This window comes from Tachysurus vachellii, chromosome 23 (assembly GCF_030014155.1).
Source record: "Tachysurus vachellii isolate PV-2020 chromosome 23, HZAU_Pvac_v1, whole genome shotgun sequence".
NCBI lineage: Eukaryota > Metazoa > Chordata > Actinopteri > Siluriformes > Bagridae > Tachysurus > Tachysurus vachellii.
The window spans coordinates 3307343-3315986 of record NC_083482.1 but is presented as its reverse complement, the minus strand read 5'-3'; the positions used below and the strand labels follow the sequence as shown (position 1 = coordinate 3315986).

Below are 8644 nucleotides of genomic sequence, written 5' to 3'. Positions count from 1 at the left end.
GAGTAGTGTCCAAACGTAAGGTTGTTATTAATAGACTGTGTGAGAGAAAGGGGGTGTGTGAGTGAGAGAAAGGGGGTGTGTGAGTGAGAGAAAGGGGGTGTGTGTGAGAAAGGGGGTGTGTGAGTGAGAGAAAGGGGGTGTGTGAGTGAGAGAGAGGGGGTGTGTGAGTGAGAGAGAGGGGGTGTGTGAGTGAGAGAGAGGGGGTGTGTGAGTGAGAGAAAGGGGGTGTGTGTGAGTGAGAGAAAGGGGGTGTGTGAGTGAGAGAAAGGGGGTGTGTGTGAGTGAGAGAAAGGGTGTGTGTGTGAGAAAGGGGGGTGTGAGTGAGAGAGAGGGGGTGTGTGTGAGAAAGGGGGGTGTGAGTGAGGGGGTGTGTGTGAGAGAGAGGGGGTTTGAGTGTGCATGTGTAAGTGAGAATGAGTGTCCTTACATGCTGCTGTTTTCTTTTTCCCCTCCTCAGACCAGGATCTGAAGACAGACGGGTTCAGTATGGAGTCGTGCAGAGCGATGGTGGCACTTATGGATGTATCCAACAATCATTTAGTAATGAACTTATTGAAATCAAGGGTCTAAATGTACGACCTTTAGCTTCTGTATAAACCTCACAATTTATATAAATCCTTGATCACAGACCTACACACACAGCCACACACACGTAGACGTTGAACCTGTGCAGACTGTAGCCACAGATATGTTTCAATGCATTGAAATAAAGACACAACACCTTGACTGAGACGACTCTCAGAAAGACGGAAGTGCTCGACTGGGACTGGTGGAGTTCCAGATCCTGTGGAATAAGATCAGGAAGTGGCTGGTGAGTGCCAGAGAGCAGGAGGTCTATAATCCTAGATGTTTGTTCAGCTACAACTCGAAACGCAAAAGCGTGAGACCTGAGGTGTTGTTCTTACATCTCTGGTTTATCTCCACCGTCTCTGCAGGGAATATTCCGGGAATATGACCTGGACAAATCAGGAACCATGAGCTCGTATGAGATGCGCTTGGCCTTGGAGTCTGCCGGTACGGCGACAGACATCTTGACGATGATAAAAATGCATTACGATTTGACTTTTAAAAATAAATCGCACTAATCGCAACGTTTCTCTGTTGCATAACTCTGGTGAAATTTTTCCTGAAATCTTTTCTGCTTCTTCAGGGTTTAAGCTCAACAACAAGCTGAACCAGGTCCTGGTGGCACGTTACGCTGACGAAAACGTGATCGACTTTGATAACTTCATCTGCTGCCTGGTTAAACTGGAAGCCATGTTTAGTAAGTAGCCGAGCTGCTCTAATCACGTAGTGTGTGTCTGATGATGTACAAAATCAACCATGTTAAAACCACTGACAGGTGACGTGAATAACTTCGCCAAGGTGTGAGATGTATTAGAAGCTTTCGCTCAGTGAATATTTATTACACCTACTATACCTCTGTCCAAACAGGATCCTTTATGCAGTTGGACAAAGAAGGCTCTGGGTTTGCTGAGCTAAACATCTCTGAGGTGGGTTTGTTTTGGATCTTTGTGTTCCGAGTAAACTGACACTTAAATAGAAAAAGTATGACTCATTAGGCGTGTCCCAAATCACATATTAATACTGTGAGTAGTGTGATCACAACAGGAACTATGATCCCACTCATACTGTAGTGTCGGAGGCTTAACGCATCTAACTTTGCTTCGGTAGCAGAAGAGAGGTGGGGTTACAAGGTGCTAACACTGAACAAGAGAAAGGTTTCAGGACTAAACTCGACAATAAACTTGTAAACTTCAAGTACTAGACTGTAGAGTGCAGTTTTAGTACACCGTATGTTATTTGGGACACAGCATCTATGTAATACAAATGCATTTATACTGACGCTTTTATCACTTAACGGGTGTTAGTACTTGCGTATAGGAATTAACGCTTGTCTGTCTCGGACACAGTGGCTGTACCTGACCATGTGTGGCTAAGCTTCCCGAAGCTACACCAAGACAATTCGGACGTCCACGAAGACCAGAATCGGAGCGTCGATCATCATAGGATGGCGAGAGAACAGCCTTAACCACTTCACTGCTAACTATACACACCTCGGATACCTTAGTATATTAACGACTATGCAACATGAACCTCTTAGCCACATCAAACTACACTATTGTGTTGCACTCCATACAAACACTCACAGCTGCATGTGTATTCAGAGCGAGTTAATCCTGCACTGCGCCTAAGTGCATGTCGTTCGTCTTATTTCATAGCCCTTGATAACCTAGAATATATTTTCTCTTAGTCAGAGTTGTGGAATGTTTCTTTTTTTGTAGACCACTACATATCCAGTGCATATACACGGAACACTATATGATTGGGTGTGTGCCGGGAATCGGTCAGACCACAACGTCGTAACGTTCAGCATGCACGTTACGATCCTCTCCAACAGACTGAGAAGATCAATGTGAGATAGATTCAAAGCTAAAAGCAAATCGTCTTCAAATAGCACCATGGTCGTACCTTGACCTCGGCACACATCTGACGTTTCAGCGTGTGTGCGTGTCTAACCATATTGCAAGCGAAAAACCAAATAGATTTAAGTTTGCCATTTTAGCCTTAATGTTTTATAGTTTTTCATTCTGGGTCGTTTTCTCATAACCTTGCTTAACAATAAAGTTATATGGTTTAAAAAACAAACGTGTGGGTTTTTAATGTATTTTAGCTCAGGCTGTTGTGGCTAACTGCGTTACTCATGCACTGATTTTTCAACGTTTTTGTATACAAACTGCTAAAAGAAATTAGCAGCGCCGATCTGTACATCAGATAATAATAATTTAAAAAAATGGCCGCCTTTATTCCTTACGTATTACACAGCGCCACCTTTTTTTAAAAAAAAAAAATATTGTTAATTACAAAATGAAATTGTAATTTTAAGTTGATTTTTTTTTTGTCCAACAAAAAAAGTTTTAAACACTATATCAATGATGCCAGAAAACAAACATGGAAGTGTTACGAAGTGCTGAACAAATCTCTGAGGGTTTCTATTCTGGAAACGGTAAGGTGAAAAGAACCGTATTAATATAAACGAAAGAAATAAACTTCCCCAAGTTAAACATTTAGACGTTCAAAAATCCGAATATAATTTATTTATTCATCGCTGTTGACAGAATAACGACAGTTTAACAGTCTCTGAGGGTTTGTAGACACTGTCCGAAGCTACTGCTTCTCTTTGGCTTCCTTCCCCTCGAGCAGTCCGAGGAGGGTGGCGTCGGCCTCCAGCAGCGTGGTGTCGGTGCTTGCACCCAGGAAACGTGAGGTCAACTCGAGGTCCTCCATCCTGAGGCGAACAACGCTGCCACGCCGGTATTTATCACCGTCAGCCTTGGGCCGCTTGCACACGCAGTGGAACTTGCCACCGAAATCTATGTACAAGTCGTCCTGGACCACGTGGAAAACTTTACCGATGACGATTTTGTCTTTAGCAGGACCCATCTGGATCAACGGCGAGTGACGCAGCAGCGACGCAAAGGACTGGGAATCGTCTGAGGAGCTCTTAGAAACCTTGTGCAGCTTGTAGCTCTGGGGGAAAAAACAAACAAACATTTTCAGCAAACCATGAAAAGTACCAAAACACTATTTTTATAATATTCTTATAATAATTATATTTTAAATATAATATCATAAGCAATTTCCCTACAAAATAAAAGTTCCTTTCATACCACAGTGGTTTACAAAGAATACCAGGTATATTTTTATGTGTACAGTTACATTTCACCTCACAAGTACAGGATTTAACACCTTTATAACACTAAGAGTTAAAGCTTTTGGGGGTCTACAGGACTGAGGAGTTTCTCTGTGACATGACAAGAAATGTTTATTACAATTAATATTAAACTGGACAGAAAAGTGGGAGGATGATAAAGAAACTAGTGTTAAAAAGAGCTGCTATTGGACTAGTGATAACAGGAACTCGTCTGTTTCATGGGCTGTAAAATAAGACCTGTGTCAGTGTGTGTGTCTGTCGGTGTCTGTCTGTTTCAGTGTGTGTGTCTGTGTCAGTGTTTGTGTGTCTGTGTGTGTGTATGTCTGCGTGTGTGTGTGTGTGTGTCTGTGTGTGTGTATGTCTGCGTGTGTGTGTGTGTGTGTGTGTATGTATGCGTGTGTGTGTGTGTGTGTCTGTATAAACACTGAACTACAGTGAAGTTTAATCAGTGTCCTGACATCAGACCTTAGTGTCCTGCTGCTGTTTCAGCTCGGAATGAAGCTCGTAAGCAGCAGCAAAGCCGCTTCTCTGTTTCTCTTCTTCTCCTCCTGTAGAAACGTCTTTATCGTCGCTGCTGTAACATTTTCTCCCTAGAAAAACGTCACGTTTCGTTAGTAAACACGTTCCTCCGCGTCTCGCGCTGCACACAACCTTGTACAGAGCCGCCATTTTGAAACAGGACCGCTGTCAATCCTCCCCTAGAGTCCACTAGAAAGGGCGCACAGTCTGCTAGCTTGTGTGTAGATGTCTATGGCTTGTGTGTATATGTCTATTTCTTGTGTGTAGATGTCTATGGCTTGTGTGTAGATGTCTATGGCTTGTGTGTAGATGTCTATGGCTTGTGTGTAGATGTCTATGGCTTGTGTACTGTGTAGTGCTCCTATACAGCTAGTGCACTTGGCTGAAACGCTCTATTTGGGCTGAAGCCTTAGCATCATGTCATTAAGAGGAACGCAGAAGGTTTAGAAGGAATAAAAAATACAACAATTTCCTTTTATAAATGTATCATATACATATGAGAATGATCTTAATTTGTCTTTAACCATAGATTAACAATGCGATTTGCTAAAAAAAATAAAAATAAAATAAAAAGGACGATTTGTTATTTATTTTTTATTTATTTTTTTTTTAAATAATGAACAAAGTATATAACTATAATGGCATTTACAAATGCAAGTAAACATGTATAAAGCAAAGCATACAATCAGTTTAAACAGGCATAAAAAAATAGGTTAAAAAAATAAAAGGTATAAACAGTTTTCTCTGATTTTTAAAAAAAAAAAATTTTTGCAAAGAATATAGAACATTAGTACAGTCATAGTTTAACAAACTGCACAAAATTAAAAAATCCTCAGAGGAAAAAGAAATGTAATTATTATTATTGTTATTTTTTTTTAATTATTATTATTTATATTAATTACATTTATCCCTCCGTTTGTATATCTTGACCAATTAAAGACTGTAATAAAAAACGAATAAAAAGCAAAATAAAGAGAGCAAATAAATAAAATAAAATAAACAAATAAATGAATTTATTCAGGTAAATAATAATAATAATAATAATAATAATAATAATAACTATACATCTACATGTGTTTCAATAATAAAAAAACTCTTCAAAAATATTATTATTTTGTTTAAAAAATAAAAACTCTTAAAAAAAAAATAAGAAAAGAAATGAAGGGGAAATATAAAACAACGCAGTTTGGGAGTGTCATTGCGTATTTTTTTTATTTTTATTTTTTAATACACGCTATAGCTCTTCAAAAAAAAGTATTTGTTATAGTTATTATTATTTTATTTATTTATTTATTTTTTACTTTTATTGTATTTATTTGTTTATTTATTTTGCGTGTATATTGCGCATGCGCGGTAATTTCAAGTACATGACGGCATTAAAACGCGACGGTGTGAACGCGGAACGTGACGACGTTGTAAACATGGAGGTTTTTGTTGTTTCTCCGTCTTTAAGGTTTATTAACTGTTCTGTTCCCGACCAGTCGACGGTCAGTAAGCTGATAGGATTGTTCAGTCCCGGAGAGGTGAGTTAAATATCGTTAGTATATTAGTTATATATATAGTTTGTTATGTAGGAAGCTAATTGTTTTGCTAACGGTGTAGAACTGAGTGTATAAGTTACAGTAACAGTGTTTACAACTTGTGTAGATATTAAACATCATTATTGTGTCTTTCCTTTTAATATACTGCCTGTTTTTTTTTATACTGGATTTGTATCTCGTTTGTTTTGGTTCATCATCACACCGCTGTGTTGTTGTAAACTTTTGTTTATTATTGATTCTGTGACTCATTTCCCTGTTTTAGGGCCTGTGTTGTGCTGATTTTTACGTGAAGAACAATGGCCGAATATTGGATGGTGAAGAAAGACTGCAAGCTGGAGGGATTTATCGCATCGAGCCTCGTTTATATGGTGGCAAAGGAGGTACATGTTTATTTATTTTTGTATGTTTATTTAACTGTCGTGTAAACGTGATGTACATCAAACTGTTTTCTAATGACGTCAGGTTTCGGCTCCATGCTGCGAGCTCTTGGGGCGCAGATCGAGAAAACCACCAATCGGGAGGCCTGCAGAGATCTGAGTGGGCGGAGACTCCGAGATGTCAATCACGAAAAAGAGTAAGATTTGTTTCAAAAAAAAAAAAAAAAAAGCGAGCAGGAAAGGGTGCAGTAGAGACGATAAACTGTTGGTGTGTTAATGGTTACAAGTGTTGATGTGGTTGACGTGTTTGTGTGCGCACAGGATGGCGGAGTGGCTGAAGAAGCAGGCCGACCGTGACGCAGAGAAGGAGCAGCGGCGTCTGGAGAGGATTCAACGCAAGCTGGCTGAGCCCAAACACCATTTCGCCGACAAAAAGTATGAGCAGCAGTGTCACGACCTCTCTGAAAGGCTGGAGGACTCTGTGCTCAAAGGTTAATTATACATTAAATATCTGGAAATTATCTATTAATAGGTGCCTTAAATGGCTGTAGATTGTTTATTATTGCTTGTCTGCTAGTTCTTCTCTACCTTTATTGATGCCTGTTCTAGCTGAGCTTTTTTTTTTTGGGCCAGAAATTAAGTGAGTTGGACTTTGATTTTTTTCCTTCATCCAGGCATGCAGGCTTCATCCAGCAGCATGGTCCGGGTAGACGAAAAGCTGCAACGCAAACGCCCGGCTACAAAGGACAGCGACACATCTTCAAAAAAGAAATGCTTTTGGTGAGAAATCCAGCAGCCACAATGCTCTGGGGGGGGGAACAAGAATATTTGAAATGGAAATCATAGCTAGCCATTTAAATAATCTGTATTATGGAACAGTTATTGACAATCCTGATCTCCCCAGGACTGGCCTTGAGGACCTCGAGGACGTGGACAGCTCAGATGAAGATAGTGATGAGAGCGAATCTGAAGCTTCTTCCTCTTCCGCTTCTTCTGGGGCTGGTCCTTCCTGCAGCTCCCAGCCAGCTGCAGTACCGATAACAGCAACCAGGGAACAGGAGAAATTTGAGTTTCAGGACCGACCCAGCAGCAGCAGCAGCAGTGACAGCAGTTCCAACGCCGCCTCAGCTCCCTGCTCTCCGTCTCCCAGCCAGGACAAAACAGAAGAAAAAGAGGAACCTGGAAAAATGGAGCACAGTGAAAATGAAGAGAACAAACAGACTGTCAGCGTTCAACAGGAAGCTGAGAAGGACGTAATTGTCGAGACAAAAGACACACAGCCAGTTCAGCCAGAGGTGAGCAGTGAAATGTAGTTTCTTTTTCACACAAAAAAATTTTTTTAATCACATTTACTACAGTACTCATTGTAGACCATATATCTGTATCAGGACACAGAGACAGCGTTAGACCTGATGTCTGGTAGCATGGTGGAAGAGCTGGAAGCTCTGGGTCTGGAGCGGTTGAAGGCTGAGCTGATGAAGCGAGGGATGAAGTGTGGAGGGACGCTGCAAGAGCGTGCTGCCCGCCTCTACTCCGTCAGAGGACTGAGTGATGATCAGATTGACGCGGCGCTCTTAGCCAAACCCAGCAAGGGCAAGAAAAAATAAGCAGGACTTTTTTTTTTTTTTTTTTTGGTTACTTTAAATATATATAATCTCCTTTTATAAGTTTATATTCAGTTAAATATAACTGTCATTTCCTTGTTCACATTAAAGCAGAACGGAAAAGAGATTTCTAGACTGTTGTTAGGTGCCTTTTAAGAGTGTTTGAAGAATTTACTTTGAAATTTGTACAAAAGAGAATCATTTTAACATTAAAGAGAAATAAAATAACGAGTGGTTCTTGTGGGGGTTTTTGTGCCTATGGATTTGATTTATTTTTTGTTAATGTACTCTTGATTTGCCTTATTAAAATACACTTGTATGTAACGTCTCTGAGTAAAAATTACAGAATTTTTTTCTGATTCTCAAACGTCTTATAACGTTTGCTCAAATTTATAATAGTACAGCTATAATATTTGTTAACGTAGATAAGTGTCTGAAGCAACTGGTGTGAAAGCGAAGTGCAACATGTGGTGCATCATGAAATAATCAAATACTTGATCAAAAAAATATTATCAGAGTGTTAAACTAGCAAAATTAGATACGTTATTTATGCTACATGCTAAAAGCTTCCTGAAGCCATTTTGAATCTGGAAACAGTTCATTTAAATGAATGTTATTGCTTGTTTACTTGCTCCACAGTGAATGACTTTCAAAATATTAATATTTTAATGAAATCTTGTAAAGTGAGATTTATTTTTTATTGTATGTTTCGATCGAACAGTTTTGTACGGAAGTGCTTTCAGCTTTAGGTTGCTAAAGGTACCTAAAATCTGCAAAATAAGTCTAACATGTTATTAAATTTAGTGTGAAAGTGTAAAATGAATCTTTTTTGTTTTTCTTTAAAAAAAATTTCTGAAATTCATGACTTGAAAATGAGGTTACAAAACA

At 39.4% G+C, this 8644-nt stretch overlaps 3 protein-coding genes across 6 annotated transcripts in view; 2 read left to right on the top strand and 1 right to left on the bottom strand.

Moving 5' to 3' along the window:
• capn1b (calpain 1, (mu/I) large subunit b) overlaps nt 1-2649 on the top strand; it is a 26003-nt gene extending 23354 nt beyond the window's left edge. For all 4 annotated transcript variants that reach the window (XM_060858896.1, XM_060858898.1, XM_060858897.1 and 1 more), the window contains 7 exons: nt 1-15; nt 458-522; nt 743-811; nt 936-1014; nt 1151-1264; nt 1435-1493; nt 1914-2649. The exon at nt 1-15 is cut by the window's left edge and continues 43 nt beyond it. In XM_060858896.1, the coding sequence (XP_060714879.1) occupies nt 1-15; nt 458-522; nt 743-811; nt 936-1014; nt 1151-1264; nt 1435-1493; nt 1914-1940 (428 nt within the window). In that variant the 3' untranslated portion in view covers nt 1941-2649. The remainder of the gene's footprint in view (nt 16-457; nt 523-742; nt 812-935; nt 1015-1150; nt 1265-1434; nt 1494-1913) is intronic.
• A 418-nt stretch (nt 2650-3067) lies between these two features.
• mrps28 (mitochondrial ribosomal protein S28) lies at nt 3068-4425 on the bottom strand. Its single transcript, XM_060859258.1, has 2 exons — nt 4181-4425; nt 3068-3531 (listed from the first exon to the last, which is right to left on the bottom strand). Exons 1-2 carry the CDS (start codon nt 4382-4384, stop codon nt 3169-3171), a joined length of 567 nt encoding a protein of 188 aa, XP_060715241.1. The 5' UTR covers nt 4385-4425; the 3' UTR covers nt 3068-3168.
• A 1186-nt stretch (nt 4426-5611) lies between these two features.
• On the top strand, nt 5612-8080 carry sde2 (SDE2 telomere maintenance homolog (S. pombe)). Its single transcript, XM_060859686.1, has 7 exons — nt 5612-5757; nt 6038-6155; nt 6238-6349; nt 6474-6643; nt 6827-6932; nt 7057-7447; nt 7541-8080. The coding sequence occupies exons 1-7, from the start codon at nt 5656-5658 to the stop codon at nt 7757-7759; spliced, it is 1218 nt and encodes a 405-aa protein (XP_060715669.1). The 5' UTR covers nt 5612-5655; the 3' UTR covers nt 7760-8080.
• The last annotated feature ends 564 nt before the right edge of the window (nt 8081-8644 follow it).